Source organism: Odocoileus virginianus, chromosome 5 (genome assembly GCF_023699985.2).
Source record: "Odocoileus virginianus isolate 20LAN1187 ecotype Illinois chromosome 5, Ovbor_1.2, whole genome shotgun sequence".
In the NCBI taxonomy this organism is placed as follows: domain Eukaryota; kingdom Metazoa; phylum Chordata; class Mammalia; order Artiodactyla; family Cervidae; genus Odocoileus; species Odocoileus virginianus.
In genome coordinates, this window is record NC_069678.1 from 34,333,225 (window position 1) to 34,352,804 (window position 19,580).

The following is a 19,580-nucleotide window of genomic DNA, read 5'->3' on the forward strand; positions in this document are numbered from 1 at the left end:
CCTAAATCCTTGAAAGTGTTGATTTGCTACTACTTTCTTCTGGGTGATGTTCAAACTGTTAACAATTAGGCAGTCAAAGTTCAATTTCTAATGAATTTGTTATCCACTTAATTCATTATATTTTAATTAATGTAAGCAAATTAAAACTACATTTTCTTTTTGTATACACAGTGAGCACGAGTGAGTATTATAACCCAATTTCTGTTTTATTGCCAGCTAGAGCTATTATCAGGGAGTTTATTGTGGACTTAGCTCTAACAATTAATTCTGTAACAGTAGCTGTCCTGGAAGTCAAATGATTAAGGCAAAAACAAACAGAATTAAACACAATTATTCAAAATTTCAGTTATCCAAAAATTAGCATATGTTCCACACTGTATTGCCCATTAAAAAAGTCTTCCCTTCAAGGATTTAGTCATGCTAAATAAAGTTCTGCTTACTTCTCACAAATAAACTCAAGTTCTGATGTCATTAAAAATTTTGCATATTGATTTAGTGCATAGACCTTTTGATTCTCAAAAAAAACTGTAATATATGGATGTCTGTGTTTGAGATTTTTAGCTTTGGAGTCAGTTAATCCTAGCAGCATTATGATATCACTCAATAAAAGCTTCTAGAGATGGGGAAAAGAAGCAGGAGATGGTTCTTCTAAGGGAGCAGAGGTTATAAAGTTTCATCATCCTAAGCATCATGCTTTTGTCTACAATAAAAAAAATTGCATTGCTAAGCACGCAGCAACAACATGGAAGGCATGAAGTAAACTAAATAAATGCTCCCTCTGAAATCAATTGTCGTTTTAGGGTAGCACAGGTTATAGTAGCAAACATCTGTATAATATTTGGCCCTTCCCTGGTGACTCAATCAGTCTGCAATACCAGAGACCCAGGTTCGATCCCTGGGTCAGGATGATCCCCTGGAGGAGGAAATGGCAACCCACTTCGGTACCCTAGCCTGGAGAATCCTATGGACGGAGGAACCTGGCAGGCTACAGTCTATGAGGTGGCAAAGAGTCAGACACAACTGAAGCGACTTAGCACACGCATATAATCTTTATCATGAGCTAGCCCTTTACATATATATATATACACACATATACACATACATATATAAAATTAATCCTCAGAACAGCTCTGTGAAGTTATTAAAATTTTACTATTTTATAGATTAAAAGATTAAGAAATTTTCACAAGATTACACAGCTTGTAAATAGTGGAGTTAGAATTTTAACCTAAGCAGTTGACCGTGTTGTTTCTTTGATATTATAACTAGTTCATCTTCAAATTCCCTTCTTTCGAGGATTTATTTTAATAGTAATTATAAAATATATGATGTTTAAATGAATGCAGAGTTTTCCTAATGGTGCATGTCTTGACATCAGTGTTGGAACTCACAGGTTTGGTTCACATTTGTTTGTTTCTTTGTTTCCTCAAAATGTGAGGATTCAGGATGGCTAACTTTCCTTGGCGCATCCCACACATTTGAAACGGAAACACTTGATGTAACTGAATTCTCTCTCAGGCCCATCTGGTTATCCCATGTAGATGAAGACTTAATTTAAATTTCACGTTGCCTATTAGTTAATTTAAGCTAATAGGATTTCAATTTTTTAAGTTTAAACCTTGTTGTTTCCTTAAGGATGTAGTCTACTTTTAATTCCTTGAGCTTCTCGAACTGGTCTCTTCCTCCCTGGTTTTTTATCTAAAATCATTAATTACCGTAACAGTGCCAAAATAAAAAAAAAAATCTCAATAGACATGATTCCGAAAATCTTTATGCATTTTAATTAACATATGTATAATCTTGTGTGGTATTGATATATGTGACCAGAAGTTTTATTTTTATATTGAATCTATTATTTCCTCATTTCTGTCATTTTAAAACTAAAAAAATTTCTGTATAACAATTTGAAAGATCTTTTTATGTACCTTCAGTTTCCTTCCAAAAACCTTTCATGGCAGATAAAAGTCATTTTTAAAACCTATTCCCCATAAAAATTGCTAAGAACAGGTAGATTATATTTCATTTAAATCAAGTTATAAAGAAAACCAATCAAATAGAATTTATAATGGAAATTAAAACTGAATTTACTATTACCCAGCAACAGAAGGATCCATTTCTTCATTTTTGGATCACATTTCCTCAGAGAACATAATTACTCTTAATTTTTAAAAAGATACCTTTATTAGTTTGAAAGGTTTTCATGTTCATTAGGTAAATTAGAAAAGCTTTGGAAAAAGAAGGGAAACATCAAGTAGAAAACATCTTATTGACCTAACTGAACATTTTAAAATGCCACTGAGGGTTTGCTGATGTTCTTTAACACCTGTGTAATAATGTTGCCCTTTAAATGGAACTGGTTAAATTTTCAAAGCTGTGTTCTGGGATTTTGCCATTTGATGTCCATTAATATCAATTGGAATATGTGGCCAAATCCCTGTGTACCACTTTGAAACTTTACCCCTTGGTGTTAATGATAGTCTTCTAACAGTGCAGTTAGAAATAAATTATTTATCTGCTTAGCACAAATTTCCTTTACTCTCTAGGGTCAACTGAATAAGGAAAAAAAAAAGAATCCCAATGTTTCTTTATTGCTTCAAAGTAACATGTGTGTAAAGGAGCCATCAACATAGTGTATATTGAACATGTCAGTTACATTATGCCAGGATAGCTATATGTCTGTCTAAAAGATTCAAGTTACAAATTCCCTAAAAATGCTTTCCTCTAACCTTTACTCTTGAATTCCTTTTTAGTATAGCTAAAGACATGTTTTTATAAGTATGTGTGTGTGCAGTCTTTCCCTGCATCCTCCTGTCCACTGTGTTCATCTTTTTCAATGATTAAAACATTCAGACTTAGAAGAAGTCACTGCTAAATATTTTAAAATAGAAATAGGGTCTTGATGTTCAGTTTCTAAATGGCCCTAACTTACTGCCTTGTATTTAAATATCAGTTATGGAATTCCGAAGTTTCAGCATTGAATATTCTTGCCTAAGAATGCTACTATCCAGAGGAAGATATTTTTAGGTTTGGGAGCACCAAGTAGTCATTTCAACAAACATTTTGGTGTTGAATGCAAAAGCATTAGTTACACATAAATTCAGTTTCATCTGAAATGAACAGGATGAAAAGAAAACCACTGATTTTATTTTTTAAATTATTTTTATGTTTTTTAAAAAATATTTTTTTCTGTTTCCTTACTTACTCTTGGCTATGCTGGGTCTGCACTGATGTGAGGGCCTGTGTCTAGATGCAGTGAGTAGGGCTGCTCTGTTAGTTGCGGCGTGCAGACTTCTCATTGCAGTGGTTTCTCATTGCAGCACATGGGTTCAGCAGTTGTGGCTCCTAGGCGCTAGAGCACAGGCTCAGTAGTTACGGCACACGAGCTTAGTTGCTCCTCGGCATGTGGGATCTTCCTGGATCGAGGATAGAACTCATGTCTCCTGCATTGGCAGGCAGATTCTTTACCACTGAGTGACCGAGGAAGCCCAACCACTGATTTTAATGGAAGCTCTTTGTGCTTCCTTAATGCGAACACCAATAAATACATACTGAGAATGCTGGTAAAGATGCTGGTGATGGTGGACGGGATGCCGAAGTACTCACCACAGAAGACTTGTTTTACCTTTCACTTGTTTGGTTGTTTGTGGAGGTCTGGTTGAGGCAATGCCACATTCTTGCACCAAAGAAACTACTTTTACTTCAGAAAATGCCTTTAAGGGACCATTGACTTATGAGTGTACATCAGAAATATCAAATTACATAGCTATATTGTGAGAACATTAATTTACTCCAGATTGTGTTAACCCTTGAGAGTCTGAGCAATGTAATCATGTGAAATATGACCTAAAAAATGCTGTCTTCTATCCATCCCTGCAGCTTTTATTGTACTTAGCAAATAATGTATTGGTAATGTTTGGTTAAATAGTGTATAAAAAATCAAATGTACACTCTCTAATTACTGAATTCTAGTAAATTCTCCTTAACTTGGTTAAAAATTTCTAACACATGAAAAATTAGATTAGGCTCACTATGTTTCGTCAGATTTGGGAAAATACATGTAAAATGCAATATGGAATCTGTAAGTTCATCAGCACCTTACTTGTTTTTGCAGTATCTCGATTCACACCAGCTGCTTTATACTTCATGGAAACATAACATAACTGTATGTCTATTTATGCACTGTATGTGATTGTTTTTCTTTTACAAAATCTGCCATTCCTTGATCTTTCTCGAACAGATGCTTGAGTGTTCCATACAATCTTTTACATGGTACTATATATTAAATTGTAGTATGTATGTATTGTATGCAGGAGTTTGCATTGCTATACCCTCTTGCATAACATTCCTGCATGCAATAATAGCATCAAAGTCCTTAAAATAAGAATACATCCATTTATAAATTAACATACTTTGAAACATAACAATGTTTCTGTTTTGCATACTTATGTATCTTAAGTAGAGATGAAATTGAATTTTGTCTAGTACAACACTGCCATCACACAGTACTGTTATAAGGCAATATGCTCAAGTGGTCAATATTCTAACCATTGATCACCCTTATTTTCCATAGGCACAGCCATCAGACCTATTGCTTTGAGAGCTGTGACCACCATCGCTCGTGCTTTGCCTGGATTTCCCATTTTGGCCACTGGTGGAATTGACTCAGCTGAAAGTGGCCTTCAGTTTCTCCACAGTGGTGCTTCAGTGCTCCAGGTAGTACTTGTGTTTGTCCATCCCTTCGTAAAGCTCCATCTAACAAACAAACTGTAAATTATGTGACAACAAATATGTTCTTGTAGAGTCTCTTAAGAAAGAATCCTTGTGGGATCAAATTGGGTGGCGCTCATTAAGTTTCTGTTATGAGTTAAGAACACCCTGAGGTTCATTTCCTGTCATTTCTTGTTCTTTTAAGAGCTTATAAACCCTCTATTAAAAAAAAAAAAAAATATTTGTGCACCTGTATGTTTCTAAAATAAATGGGATCAGGTACCAAAATCCATACTGTGCTACTGAATAAAAACCAAATACATGAGGAAATGTGGGTAAAAGCAAGATCTTGACTGGAAAATAAAAGAAGCCCAGGGTAAGGCCAATACAAAACCTCTGCTGTATGGTACTGTAAGATTGACAAAAGTGACTCTGAACTTCCTGATAGCCAAAGCAAGGAAATCACAGTTTTTCAAAATATAGAAATAAATCAACTGTTTACCTTCTTGTGATGTAAAGCTGAGGGAGATTCTTTCATTGTTTTCATAAAAAGATACTTTGAGATGTAGTGCATCATACTCTTATTAACCCTCTACAAATAACTTAGAAATCACTTTTTTATTAATTATAACCTTGCTTTTTACATTATAATCTTGTTCAGTGTAGATACAGTACAGTGCCTCCATATTTTATAGTATAAGCATCACTCTCAGGGGCCAGATATGCAGGTTTCAGTGATGTGATGGGAACCAGAGGTAAAATTTTTCACGTGGCAAGTAGTCTGTGACTTCTGAGGTAATATTCCTTTAATATGGCTTCTTACTACCTAGCATTGATGGTAACTGGGGAGCAGAATGTTTAGCATCACTTATATTCTCTGGCAAGAATGTAAAGTGTAAAATAACGTGTTGCCAATTTGACAATTGGAGTTAACATCCCATTATGAAATATAAAGTGAAAACAACATATATCAAAATGCTAATGGAGGCAGACTTCTGCTTCCAAGAAGATGGAATAGATGTAATTTTTCCTATGCTTCTGAATTTTATATATACAACTAACATAAAGAGACTCTGAAATGTGAGGAGAAGGCAGTCTGGCTAGGAATCTCAGGACCCAAGGCACAAAAGAGGGGAGAGTTTCCTGGGTTTTCTTTTTGCCTCATATATCCAGACTTCGATCCAAAGAAGCCAGCAACAGGGAAACAACAGGGGTAGACCAAAAAAGAAAATATACACACACACACACACACACACACCCTTTGTAGCTAGAGAACCAAGAAAGGGCAACCTAGCAGACAGAAAACTTTTAGACCATGACTGCTCTCCTCCAGCCAAATACTGCAGCTAAAACCTGCAGCGCCAAACCTCTCTACACAAAGTACAAGCATGAGTCTTATACTTCCAGTCTCAGGAGGCCGTAACAAGGCACCTAGCGTTGCCCGTGGGCCATAATGATCCCCCACATATTGGAGGCATGGACTTCCACCCCACTGACAGTGATGAAGTGTCCCATCTCCTCCCCTTTGGGACACTGTCAGAGGAAGTCTAATGGGGAGTCAGGACTTTTGTCACCACCCAGTGGTAACAAGGCCACTCTGTCCCTCCCACCACAGTCCCCTGGTGTCAGAGGAGGCCTAGTGGGGAGCCAGATCTCCTATCCTATCCTGGCAGTAACATGGAGAATGTCTTTCAGAGTCAATGGAGGTCAGCTAGGGTACCTGGGCAGTAAGGAGGCAGCAACCTCTCCCTCCCCTGCCAGAATGGTATCCAGAAAAGCCAGCTAAAACCGGTTTAAATAAGATGAAGACTCTCTTAACATAGTACCCCAAATGTCAGTGTTTTGATTGAAAATCACTCATCATACCAAGACCCAGGAAGATCTCAAGGTGAATGGTAAAAGACAATTAATAGATGGCAATATCAAGCTTACAGAGATTTAGGGTGATCTGATATTTTGAAATCAGTCATCATAAAATTTCTCTAACATGGCAATTACAAACATGCCTGAAACAAATGGAAAATATGGAAGATCTCAAAAAAGAAATAGAGGATATAAAGTACTTCAGTACTGAAAATTACAATAGCAAATACAAAAGTCAGTTGACAGGCTCAACAGAAGAATAGGGAGGACAGAGAAATAATCAGTGAAATGGAAGACAGAGAAGTAGAAATTAACCAATCTGACAAAAAGAGAGAAAAAAGACTGAAAGGGAAAAAATGGGCAGAGTCTCAAGGAACTGTGGGAGTACAGAAAAAGATGTAATATTCATGTTATCAGAATGCCAGAGGAGAGATTAAGGAAAGAGGGGATAAAAAGGAAATAACATCTGAAATTTCTCAATTTTTGCAAGAGACATGAACTTACAAGATTCAAGAAGTTGAATGAATCCCAAATTTGAGAGACATAAATCTATGCCAAAACATATCATCATCATACTTCTGAAAACTAAAGACAAACAACCCCTTGAAAACAAGAAAACCATGACATTTTACTTATAAGGAACAAAAAATTCTAATGACAGTCGATTTCTCATCAGAAACCACGAAGTCCAGAAAGTGGGACAAAAGTTTTCAGTTGTTGAAAGAAAAGATCAACCCAGAATCCTATTTCCTTCAAGAAAGAAAGATAAAAAACATTCTTAACTCAAGAAATACCAAGGATTTATTTCCAGGAAGCATAACTAAAAGAATGACAGAAGTTCCTTAAGAAAAAGAAAAATTATGAAAGAGGGTACTTTGGGGCATCAGAAAGGAAGAAAGAATACAGAGCAGATATACAGATATGTCAATACAATACAGATATGTGAATGTAGAAAGTGCTATGTATCCTCATAAAAACATGTGGTGAAAGAATCACTAAAATTGCAGTTTATGCTTAGGCTCATCTAGGATTGAAAAGCAAAGAATCATTCAAACTTCCTGAAGAAAACAAAGCCTATTGTATAGTATATATGAATGCAGATAAGAACTACAAGAACCAATGGGGCACTTCTCTACTCAGAAAGGGCAGAGACCTTTTCCACTTCTCTTTCATGAGCCATGTGATTTTTCCCGAAAGGAATCTATAGTTCTGTCTGTTCCTCTTTAAGTCTTAACTCTTCATTTCTGCCTCCTCTGAACTGCCTAGCTCATGCTTATCATGGGCCATTCTACATGGTGGTCTGTCAGTTCCACTTTTTACATGAAATACCTTACCAGCTGAGTATCTGTCTCTTGGCTTAGATTTTCAAAACAGGAAATCTGCTTGGCTTAATGTATCTTTTCATGCCAAGCATCATCATAAAACACTAGTCACCTAATGTATTGGCTGGTGTATAGCAGAAACACATTAAACATTTGTTGAATGAATTTTTTAAGTGAGTATGTTTGAGTTGTGATTTTTTTTTTTACTAGATTGTGAACAGGGGGTGACAGGTTCAACATGGTATTAAAAAGTGGCCGTCAAAACTCTGCTCCTTCAGCTTAGGCTTGGAGACTTTCCAACTACATAAAATATTGACTCCCAGTTGATATTCTTAGAAATGTAAATTTCCATACATAGTCTTTTACTGGTGTAAACTTGCAGGTTACGTATCAATTATGTGTCATTATGTGTCATCATGGACATCACCAGATTGTCAACACTGAAATCAGATTGATTATATTCTTTGCAGCCAAAGATGGAGAAGCTCTATATAGTCAGCAAAAACAAGACCAGAAGCTGACTGTGGCTCAGATCATGAACTCCTTATTGCCAAATTCAGATTTAAATTGAAGAAAGTAGGGAAACCACTAGACCATTCAGGTATGACTAAATCAAATCCCTAACACCTATACAGTGGAAGTGAGAAATAGATTTAAGAAACTAGATCTGATAGACAGAGTGCCTGATGAACTCTGGATGGAGGTTTGTGACATTATACAGGAGACAGGGAACAAGACCACCCCCAAGAAAAAGAAATGCAAAAAAGCAAAATGGCTGTCTAAGGAGGCCTTACAAATAGCTGTGAAATGAAGAGAAGCAAAAAGCAAAGAGAAAAGGAAAGATATACCCATTTGAATGCAAAGTTCCAAAGAATAGTAAGGAGAGATAAAAAAGCCTTCCTCAGTGATCAGTGCAAAGAAATAGAGGAAAACAATAACATGGGAAAGACTAGAGATCTCTTCAAGAAAATTAGCAATACCAAGGGAACATTTCATGCAAAGATGTGCTCAATAAAGGACAGAAATGGGATGGACCTAACAGAAGCAGAAGATATTAAGAAGAGGTGGCAAGAATACATAGAAGAACTGTACAAAAAAGATCTTCAAGACACAGATTATCATGATGGTGTGACATCATAATCATGATGGCCAGACATCCTGGAATGCAAAGTCAAGTGGGCCTTAAGAAACTTCATTATGAACAAAGCTAGTGGAGGTGATGGAATTCCAGTTGGGCTATTTCAAATCCTAAAAGATGATGCTGTTAACGTACTGCACTCAATATGCCAGAAAATTTGGAAACTCAGCAGTGGCCACAGGACTGGAAAAGGTCAGTATTTATTCCAATCCCTAAGAAAGGCAATGCCAAAGAATGCTCAAACTACTGCACAATTGCACTCATCTCACACGCTAGCAAAGTAATGCTCAAAGTTCTCCAGGCCCGGCTTCAAGAATACATGAACCGTTAACTTCCAGATCTTCAAGCTCGTTTTAGAAAAGGCAGAGGAGTCAGAGATCAAATTGCCAACATCTGCTGGATCATCGAAAAAGCAAGAGAGTTCCAGAAAAACATTTATTTCTGCCTTATTAACTATGCCAAAGCCTTTGACTGTGTGGATCAAAATGAACTGTGGAAAATTCTGAAAGAGATGGCAATAACAGACTACGTGACCTTCCTCTTTAGAAGTCTGTATGTAGGTCAAGAAGCAACAGTTAGAACTAGAAGTGTAACAACAAACTGGTTCCAAATAGGAAAAGGAGTACGTCAAAGCTGTATATTGTCACCCTTCTTATTTAACTCATATGCAGAGTAAAACATATGAAATGCCAGGCTGGATGAAGCACAAGCTGGAATCAAGATTCCTGGGAGAAATATCAATAACCTCAGATATGCAGATGACACCACCCTTATGGCAGAAAGTGAAGAAGAACTAAAGAGCTTCTTGATGAAAGTGAAAGAGGAGAGTGAAGAAGTTGGCTTAAAGCTCAACAATCAGAAGACAAGATCATGGCATCTGGTCCCGTCACTTCATGGCAAATAAATGAAGAAACAGTGGAAACAGTGACAGACTTTATTTTTTAGGGTTCCAAAATCACTGCAGATGGTGACTGCAGCCATGAAATAAAAAGACGTTTATTTCTTGGAAGAAAAGTTATGACCAGCCTAGACAGCATATTAAAAAGCAGAGACATTACTTTGCCAACAAAGTCCAGCTAGTCAAGGCTATAGTGTTTCCAGTAGTCATATATGGATGTGAGAATTGGACTATAAAGAAAGCTGAGCACTAAAGAATTGATGCTTTTGAACTGTGGTGTTGGAGAAGAGAGTCTTGAGAGTCTCTTGGACTGCAAAGAGATCCAACCAGTCCATCCTAAAGGAGATCAGTCCTGGGTGTTCACTGGAAGGACTGATGTTGAAGCTGAAACTCCAATACTTTGGCCACCTGATGCAAAGACCTGACTCATTTGAAAAGACCCTGTTATTGAGAAAGATTGAAGGCGAGAGGAGAAGGGGACGACAGAGGATGAGATGGCTGGATGGCATCACCGACTCAATGGATATGAGTTTGAGTAAGCTCCAGGAGTTGGTGATGGACAGGGAGACTTGGCATGCTGCAGTCCATGGGGTTGCAAAGAATCAGACACGACTGAGCGACTGAACTGATGTGTCATTAGTTTTAGTCACATTTTTATTCAGCCAGAAAATATTTTTAAACCAATTTTACCTAAACTGAGAACTAAAATCATTATTAAGATATATTTAGGACAGTTATGAGTGGGAAAATCCTTGAATTTACAATTTGACTTGGCATTTGGATGGGGTGGAAAATGTATAATATTTCTATATCTCTTCCACTGTAGCTAAATTTTACCCTGTTCTACATCTTAGACCTGGGTTAATCTAACCTTTCATTTGCTGTACTTCTGGGCTGCTAAATATTATTAGAGAAATTCAGGTAACTCTGCCAATTGAATTTTCTCCAAATTCACAATGCTTAATGTCAGCTGGGCCATGGGTGACTGTAAGCATCAGTTTTTACTCATCTTAAAAAAAAAAAAATTCTTATTAAAGTCCCTCTGGCAATTTTTGTATACCTGAAGACCCTGCATCCCTCCATCATCACCCTCTCATTTTCTCACCGTGTCTTCCCTGGCTCTTACTGCCTACTTCATTCTCTTCTCTGGACCTTGCACTTTATAAATGGAAATTGTCTTTTAGGGTTTCCGATTCCATTTTAGCAGGCAATTTTTTGCTTTTCAAAGTCTTTTTACCATTTTTAGGAGTGTATCATTGGTAAAATGTCTGCCTGCAATGCAGAAGATCTGGGTCAGGAAGATGCCCTGGAGAAGTGAATGGCAACCTACTCCAGTATTCTTGCCTGGAGAATTCCATGGACAGAGGAGCCTTTCGGGCTGCAGTCCATGGAGCTGCAAAAAGCTGGACACGACTGAGCGACTTTCACCATTTCTCATTGGTGCTGTTTATTTCTGTTATCTTATTCTACAACTTGCTTTGACAAATATTTTAACATTTTAGTGGTAAAATATCCAGTTTATTGTTGTTCAGTTGCTAAGTCGTGTCTGACTGTTTGTGACCCTGTGGACAACCCTATTTAAAAATGCTTCAGTTAATATGGAATAGAAAAACTAAGCAGTTAGCTAGAGAGTAATTTCAATATTCCAGAGCATTTCCCTGAAACAATTTTGGAGTAAAAATGACTATTACAATAGAACAAGATGCAACACACTGGCCAAGAAATAAGGTTCAAAACTGTTTATGGGTCTGTATTCTTGGGTAGCTGCTCTGATTAGTCAGTCAAGTCAACTAACTTAATTCATTTGTGAACCCCACTGTCTTGAAATCTTATTTTTCATGTTTTTTGATAGACTCTCATTGGTTAGAATATTCAAGTTAGGTCTATAAAAATTCTAAATGAAAATTATCAGTAAATTTCAGATACTGAGTGCTGAAATTTATAAATATCTCTTTGCTAAATTCCGTTCTCAAACTCTTCATAAACTCTTGTGGTCTTAAATCTTTTGAAGGGCTACTCTGAAAAATAGAAGTTTGCTTCTGGATGTCCATGAGTTATTTAGCAAAGTGATAGTAAATAAACAATTTGAATAATTTCCCTTTAAAACAGTTTGAAATGATTATGTTAATAAATTAACCCTGGCTTTTTTTTTTTAGCTTTTAATTTAAATCATTTGTCCCAGACTTAGCCTTCAGAATTCTGTATGCCTTTCATCTGACTTAAGTGTTAGTCTAAAATTTCTGTTAATAAAAAGCTACTTAGGGATTTCTATTACAACCAAAACCCAGGCTGAGTCAGTTGTGTTTTTAGTGATAAGTTTCATCACAAAATGTTCACTCTCCTCTATTGTATATATATAGAGGATATAAGTACTATGCTACCTTTGTTCCCACTGAATTACTTTGTTTTTCTATAATTTAATTTAATGATACTGCCATTGTAATTCAATCTTCTAAGGACTTTGATTCAGGACATCAGAAATTATAGGAAGCCATCAGTTCATTCATGTACAATTATGACCTGTGCCTTCATTGAGATTGTACAGGTATTTTTTAAAAATGCATTTCTTTTGTGTGGGTTTGTCACTGAAATTAATAGAAAATCCTGAAATACAACAGAAACAGGGAGTGTAGTGGGCATTTGCTGTGAGTCATGGTCACATGACGGACACTCACTAACGTTATATAACCAAATCAATTTTTAACAATAATCAGCTACTCTGATGGAGCTAGTTCCAGCTGAATGGAATTTTTAAATGTGATCAAGAGATGTATATTTTATTGAAACTATAGAAAAAGAAGTAATTGAAGCAGCATGATGACATTATTTCTACATGAATGTAGATGTGTAGCGGACATTCTCTCTTGGTCATAATGCACAGGAAGACTTCAGTGCCTCAACTATTTAAGTTGGGTTTTTTGGATGGTAAAAAATTTGCCTAATGTATTGTAAATTCCTGTTGGGTTAGTGGAAAATATGTTTTTTTTCAATTATCTCATATTTTTAATTTCATCATCATTCACTTTGAAGTCACGCTATGATACCAAAGGTAGAACAGTTGATACCATTCAAAGTTATTTTAAATGGCATCAGAACTATTTCACATAGCTAGTTAGAATAGTTTTCTTTCCACTATGCAATTTCTTGTTTCCTAGCTTTAATGAGTGTTTCATTTACAATGTTAAGAACAATATGCAAGTAGTTATTTAAAAATAAAAGAAACCCTGTATTCTTAGGATAATATATAAGGAAAATATGCTCTTAGTATCCATTCAATGAAATTCAAATTACTGTCAATTATTAAATTATTTTTAAATTACTTTAATAGATGGTTTCTTTAATGGAAGAGGTTTTAGTTTTTGAAAAGCATCTTGATTCTAGGGCAGCAATGTTGTTTATAAGCAAATAGAGGAAATTAAATGGAAGCCTGCTAGGCTTTTGAATTATTATACACTCACCACTTGATAGATTAATATCTACATTCAAAAGAAATTAATTGAAATTAAATCTAATCTTTTTGAATGATAGTTTTACTATAAGAAAAAGTAACTATATCACAAATGACTATTTTATGTGAGAATATAACCATGAATTAGCTAAGATGTTTGCAGATATAGCCATATGAAATTTCTGATCTTGTGTGAAGTTCTTTGACTAAATTTTTCCTGACTCTGGCCAGATCACTTATATTGTTTGTTCCTTTTAGCTTTGTATGCAGAGCTATGGTTAACTACTAGTTTCACTTCTTCATCAAAGAATCTTCATATGTCTGACAAAAAATTTCAAACTACTTATTTACCTTTTTATTCTTCAGTTTAAAAAGAAAAATCCCAGTTGTTTAGATATTCTTTTTCACATATTATTTTTCAAACATATGTTTTCTATGCTGGTTTTCTCTGAATCTTTCCAGTTTATCAGTTTATTATTTGAAATGAATTGTGATTGAATGTAACTAATTTTTAAGTAATCATTTCATAACTTATCCACTCAAATGACTATTAAAAATAGTCACTTGGGAGCTAAGGTATTTTCAATTCCATCAGTAACTACTCTTCATACTTTGAGAATGGGTCTCATTTCCTATAAATAAAGCTAAGGAGAGCCAAGTTGAGTGAACAAAGTTGGTTGTTGAACTGAGTTACATATACAAAATCATGAGTCTCTTTTTCTCTCAGTCCATAAACTGACTTTAATAAACAATTCCAAAAAGGTGTAACAAAATTATTCTGAGGAGTGCCAACATCCACCAAAGTGATTATTTTGAAGTACCCAACCTAATTTAGATGTGCATAATTGTGTATTTGTTTTAAAATCCACCTTAATATTTTAGAAACTCATTTTGGTACTAAGTTAGGGTTCAGAATTCAGACTGAATAGAGAGTTAGAAAGCATTGCTGTTGCTGGTTAGTAATCACAATTATGTCTCCCACTAGAAATTTTTAAAAATCAATGATAAGTTTAAGGTGTTTGAGAAGTTGTAAAGGAAATTTCAGAATCTCTCTCCAGTTGAAGCAACTCCTAATTCACAATTCAGAAACCAGGCTTAGGCCAGATGACCTATGTCTAAACTAGGAGCATGATCAAATTCAGCATTGAGATACAAGATTATAATCAGTTCCACTAAGTAGAAGAATTTTTATCAATTGTATTTGACACAAACTTGAGAAAATCTGGATTTTGTCAGAAGTATTCTGTGCAGATATCTATAAATATTTACTGGATTTTGGCATCTTCCTCTTGCACTTACACTCCTTAAAAAAGTGTATCTGATAGAAACTGTTTACTTATATGTTTAAAGTTTGCTCAAGGAATGGAAATCACATCATCAATACCCCCACGTAAAATGCTTTTAGGGGAAACTTTTGAATATTTTATTGTAGACTGTTCAACGAATTGTAATTTCAGATAGAGGACCAAATGGATTTTGGTTTTATCTAAATTTTAAAAAATCATTCAAAAGCTTGCCTCTCTAAAAATATGTATCTTTGCATCATATATGTGTTTTATGGCATAAAAGTTACAGTTCAATAGATTTCTAAACAGCCTTTGAGACAGAGATATGAATTTTTACAGATTCTAATTACAAGTTAGAAGTCATCTCACTGTGGGAAATTAAAAATGGAGACAATTAGAGAAAATTCCAGTTGAAAGAAGAATGCATTATGGAAAAAGCAATAAAAGCACAAAAAATAGGAAAGTAAAATCACTTCTCAGTAGTTCTTCTATGATTCAACTATAGATCAATAGTGTGTAGTTAATGCATTACCAGGAGAGCATTAATTTGCAATTACGGCAGGTGATCTGATCTTCTGTGTTCTGTCCATTGACACAGATGACCTTTTGTTGAAAGAGATTCTATGGTCGTTATTTTAAATAGAGCAAAATGCAAGTGTTTTGTAGGTTAAATTAGGTCACTTTCAGTGGTAAGTATCTCACACAACACAAAGTGGGAATCTTTGTAGTACAGCCCCAGTAGTCACATAAGGGAGAAGAATGAGCCTGGGCATATCTGTTTGTATGCAGAATGGATATAATATGCACTGTATGATGGTGAGCAAAAATGATTCAAGGAGAAACTACAAAGTAAGCATAAAATAAAATAAACCTATAATAAACCTCTACACAGGAAGATATGAGAAACTTTGATGCAACTATGTGTTCAGTGATGCTTCGTTTTGAACATGTGAGCTAAATAGCCCAGGAGGTAGAGTCTGATGCCCCAACAACCACATTCTTCAAGAAAGTGGATCTCAGCTGTTTAGAGACCTTATTCTAACCATAAACATGTGTCAGGGACCCAAGGGTCTTGTCCAGAGTCTGCTACACAGGCAATGATATCAGCCTCAGAATTGCCAGCTAGGCATGGGTAACCTTAGAAACTGCACCTTAGTGATAAATGTTTCAACACTAATCAAAATGCATACATTGTGCAGAGTGAAATTATAGCTCTGCTGTTCACTAGCTGTGTGACCTTGTCTTTATTAGGTATATGAACTTTTTATACCTCAGTTTTGTTATCTCTGAAGTAGTAATAATAGCAATACCTACTTGGTAAGATGGATATGAAGAGTAAACACTGTCACATGTAAAGCATTTGTAATAGTACCTGCAACAAAGTACCCCATAAATCTTAGGCTGGAATGATCCTCATCATCACACCCCCACTAGCATGTGTATGCACTGACAAAGAATTTTAAAACAAAGTTGACAGCCCTGCATTGTAGCACGCAGGCTTCCCCACTGGCTCAGCATTTAAAAACAAAAACAAAAAACTGCCTACAATGCAGGTGATGCAAGTTTGAATCCACCAGTTGAGAAGATTTTCTGGAGAAGGAAATGGCAACCCACTCCAGTATTCTTGCCTGGGAAATCCCATGGACAGAGGAGCCTGGTGGGCTATAGTCCATGTGGTCACAAAAGAGTTGGACACAACTTAGCAACTAAGCAACAGCAACAACAATTCTAGCATGTAGCTAGTCTTAGTTCAGGTTGATTGAAACAAAGTCTAAGGGAGAGATCAAGGGCTGATGTTTTGTTGGAAGGTAAAATCTAAGATAGCAAGAGTCAAAGAAAATAGAAGTGAGAGAGAAGATGCCATTTGAATACAAGGTAATGCATTACTGAGTTGGCCACTGCTTCACAAGATGCAAAGACAAGCAGAGAGCAGTTAGCAATGTGGATTGCCTTCAGACATTCTAGATAAAAACCAGTGCCTTGAAGGAATTCCCTGGTGTTCCAGTGGGTAGGACTCAGCTGTTTCACTGATGTGGCCCAGATTCAGTCCCTCAGCATAGAACTAAGATCCTGCAAGCTGGTGGCACAGAAGGAAAAAAAAAATGAAAGAAACAAATTAAAAAATCCCATGCCTTGGGACTTGGGACAATCTATTTCAGTGAAAATGAAGAAATTTATCTACCATTCCCTTCAGCCCTCTGTTGCCCACTGGTTAAAGTTCATCCTTCCAAAGTTAACTTTCCCATCCTTCTGGGTTTTATCACCCTACAAAAGCAGATTCCTATGAGCTGTAGTGTGTGGCCCATTGTGGCACTTCATCCAGGATTCTAATCTCTTCTGCACATCTGGTTATCAAGCCTCTGTATTCACAGTGACAGATAATTTATTACATTACAAGTTATCCAGTTAAAACTATAAGCAAGTTCTGCCTCATATTTCCATGCCTTATACCTGCTTCCACACATCTTTCAGCCACTGGCCTCACTTCTTTTCAGACAGAATATATTCATGTTATTTTTCTAAAAGCATAGGATTTCAAAAAAAAAGAAAAATACTGTGAGTACAGTAATAGTGAAATATCATAGTCATACTGTTCATATCTTTGCTATAAATGTAAGTGGTATTGTCAGTATATGAATTTTTAGCATAAGATCACTTATAAGTGATCACTTCACTAGATCACTTCACAGAATGAGACATAGAAAGCTAAGAAATTTGGTGATCTCAAGTACAACTGGCTTGCTGTGAGAGAATTAAATGGGTACCCCAAGACTCCTGTAACTTGGGGAAATTAGTACAGCAGTGACCTAAGCATGCAGAAGTGATCTCACTTCTATTAATAGCTCGAAACCCAGAGGAAGTGCTCTGATATGCTCTCAGTAATATTTTAAAACTGAGTAACATGCATTCAAAACATATTCTAAAGGGACTTCCCTATTGATCCAGTGCTTAGACTCTGCTTCCAATGCACAGAATGCAGGTTTGATCCCTGGTCAGAGAACTAAGATCACACATGCCACACAGTGCGGCCAAAGGGGAAAATTTTTCTTTAAAAAAAGAAATATATCTGAAGAGCACATGGGACTTATGTCTTTCTAGAAAAGTGTCTAAAACAGGCATCGTAGTGGTTCAAGAAGGGGGACTCTCATCTGCTTCTTTCTCCATTCATTTCTTGGGTGAAGCAGCAGCGATTCATTAATCATCCCGTTGAAGGAAAAGGGGGACAAAGAAACAAATAGGCAGATAAAGAAAAGGGAGGAGTAAGGTCCTTATGGTCAATTGACTAGGAACTGAGTCCAACTTTATATAGGAAAACAAGTTGTCTGTAGTAGCCTTCCATTTTTTTCATGGATAGATACATTTTATGAATAAATGATGAGTTAGTGAATAAATGCTTAAATCACTTGAAGTCCCAATTTTGACCAACTTGTCTGGTAGGTCATTCTGGCCATTTGGAGTCTTACCCATTCTAATTCTATGTAAGCTATTTAGTTCCATTTGTGTAACAGTTGACATTCTAGTGACTGCATATTGTGATAACTATCTTAGAACAACATCATATAAGGAACTGATAATGAAGAGAATGTAAATAGTTTACTAAAGCCTTACTATAATCCACAATAAGGCTGTACATACATTTTAACTCTGCAAATCTAATAACAAAACTATTATAACGGCTACTGCTTACGTTGAATTTACTATGTGTCAGATGCTTTTGTAGGCTAATAGTTATACTAATTCATTTACTCCTCCAATAATCTTGTGAGATAGTTGCTGGTATTATTCCCATTCTATAAATAGACATGATAAGTGGCAAAACTGTCATCTAAATTCACATGATTTGATTTAGCATATCTGATTTTAACCACTATACTTTATTGACATTTTGCCCACTAGAATAACCATATTTTCAAAAGGCAGACAGTAATAAGTGCTAGTGAGGATGTGGAAAAACTGGAGCCCTCATGTATTGCTTGTGGGAATGTCAAATGATGCAACTACTTTCAGAAACATTTTGGAAGCTCTTAGAAAGTTAAACATAAATTTACCACACAATCCAGAAATTTCTCTTCTACATATCTATCCAAAATAAATAAAGACATACATCCACAAGAAGACTTATACATATATGGTCATGGCAGCATTGTTCCTTATACCCTCAAATTGGATAAAGTTCAAATTCCTAACAACTGATGAATGGATAAACAAAATGTGGCATGTCCAATGGCAAAGTATTCAGTAATAGACTGATATCGTAACAACATAGATTGTTTAACATGTGTAAAACCTTATGCTAAGTGAAGACCAGCAGACAGAAAATACAGTTCTATTTGTATTATACAATTCTATTTATGTGAAAATGATCAAAAGGAGTAAACCTACAAAGGTAGAAGACTCATCAGTAGCTGCCGGCAGCTTGGGGAGGAAGTGGGAGAAAGACCGTAAGAGGGCACATGGGAACATTTGGGTGGTAGCAATACTTTTAAGTTGGGCTGGCTGATGGCTGTACAGCTCTGTAAGCTTATTAGAACTCACCGACTTGCACACTTGTATAGATCATTTTTATGGTATTCAGTTCAGTTCAGTCGCTCAGTCATGTCCAACTCTTTGCAACCCCATGAACTGCAGCACACCAGGCCTCCTTGTCCATCACCGACTCCTGGAGTCCACCCAAACCGATGTCCATTGAGTCGGTGATGCCATCCAACCATCTCATCCTCTGTGGTTCCCTTCTCTTTCTGCCCTCAATCTATCCCAGCATCAGGGTCTTTTCCAATGAGTCAGCTCTTCACATCAGGTGGCCAAAGTATTGGAGTTTCAGCTTCAACATCAGTCCTTCCAGTGAACACCCAGGACAGATCTTTAGGATGGACTGGTTGGATCCCCGTGCAGTCCAAGGGACTCTCAAGAGTTCTCC

At 36.2% G+C, this 19,580-nt stretch overlaps 1 protein-coding gene across 2 annotated transcripts in view; it reads left to right on the forward strand.

Annotated features, from left to right (window-relative positions):
* Nucleotides 1-19,580, forward strand: part of DPYD (dihydropyrimidine dehydrogenase) — a 904,243-nt gene that overhangs the window by 738,090 nt on the left and 146,573 nt on the right. For both annotated transcript variants that reach the window (XM_070467755.1, XM_070467756.1), the window contains one exon: nucleotides 4,571-4,713. In XM_070467755.1, the coding sequence (XP_070323856.1) occupies nucleotides 4,571-4,713 (143 nt within the window). The remainder of the gene's footprint in view (nucleotides 1-4,570; nucleotides 4,714-19,580) is intronic.